The 1,088-nt window shown below is 45.9% G+C and overlaps 1 protein-coding gene across 1 annotated transcript; it reads left to right on the top strand.

Moving 5' to 3' along the window:
- The first annotated feature begins 429 nt into the window (after positions 1 to 429).
- On the top strand, positions 430 to 951 carry LOC104773054. The gene has a single exon (XM_010497603.1). The coding sequence runs from the start codon at positions 430 to 432 to the stop codon at positions 949 to 951; it is 522 nt and encodes a 173-aa protein (XP_010495905.1).
- The last annotated feature ends 137 nt before the right edge of the window (positions 952 to 1,088 follow it).

Here is a 1,088-nt window from a genome sequence, read left to right as displayed (position 1 = left end):
AATTCTTCTCCAACTCCAGAACCGCAAGGCTGAGAAATGACATTTCCGGCTTTGTTCAGAAGAACAATGAGACGTTTAGTGAAGCTTGGGAACGTTTCAAGGGATACCAACAGATGTCCTCATCATGGCTTCAGCAATGCTTCATTGCTGAGTACACTTTACAGAGGAATGGTCCCCAAGATACGGTTGTTGCTGGACACCGCAAGCAATGTTAACTTTCTCAACAAGGATGTTGATGAAGGTTGGGACCTAGTAGAAAACTTGGCTCAGTCTGATGGGAACTACAATGAGGAGTACGATCGCAATGTGTGATCTACTGGAGAGGAAGATGCCATGTACAAGAGGGACATGAAAGCTCTCAATGACAAGCTCGATAAACTACTTAGCCAACAGCAGCATGTTCATGCAATATCAGAGAAAAATTAGNTTATGGAGAAGTACAAGGCATTGTTCGAGAAACAAATGCAAGAACTCGAACTTCGCATGCCACTAATGGACGCTTTCACCTTGATACCTCCTTACCAGAAATTTCTGAAGGATGCAGTGATGGAGCAAATCAAGCAAGTACAAGGGATGGTCATACTCAATCATGAGTGCAGCGCCATAATCCAGAGGACTGTTGCACCTAAGAAACTGAGTGACCCGAGATCGTTTACTTTAACTTGCTCGATCGGACCATTGATGTTCGGAAGATGTCTTTGCGATTTGGGGGCATCAGTCAGCCTGATGCCACTAACTGTAGCCAAACGTCTCGGATTCGAGAAATTCAAGCCTACCGACATCCAACTACTTCTGGGAGATCGAACTACGAGGTTGCCAAGCGGAGTTTTGGAAGATTTGCCGGTCAAAGTAGTGTCAGTAGACGTACCAACCGACTTCGTGGTTTTGGAAATGGATGTGGAGCCAAGGGATCCGCTTATATTAGGACGACCATTCTTAGCCACCGCATGAGCCAAGGGATCCGCTTATATTCAAACGTCCGAATTCCGCAAACAAAGCCCACTCTCGGTGATACCCATACCACTAACCCTACCTTATTTAAGGGTTTCGAACCCTTCTCCCTCAGCAGCACCGATAAGTCTCTCTAC

The sequence above is a fragment of the Camelina sativa genome, unplaced genomic scaffold (assembly GCF_000633955.1).
Source record: "Camelina sativa cultivar DH55 unplaced genomic scaffold, Cs unpScaffold00430, whole genome shotgun sequence".
Lineage (NCBI taxonomy): Eukaryota > Viridiplantae > Streptophyta > Magnoliopsida > Brassicales > Brassicaceae > Camelina > Camelina sativa.
The sequence above is the reverse complement of the archived record's forward strand: the minus strand, read 5'-3'. Positions and strand labels throughout refer to the sequence as shown.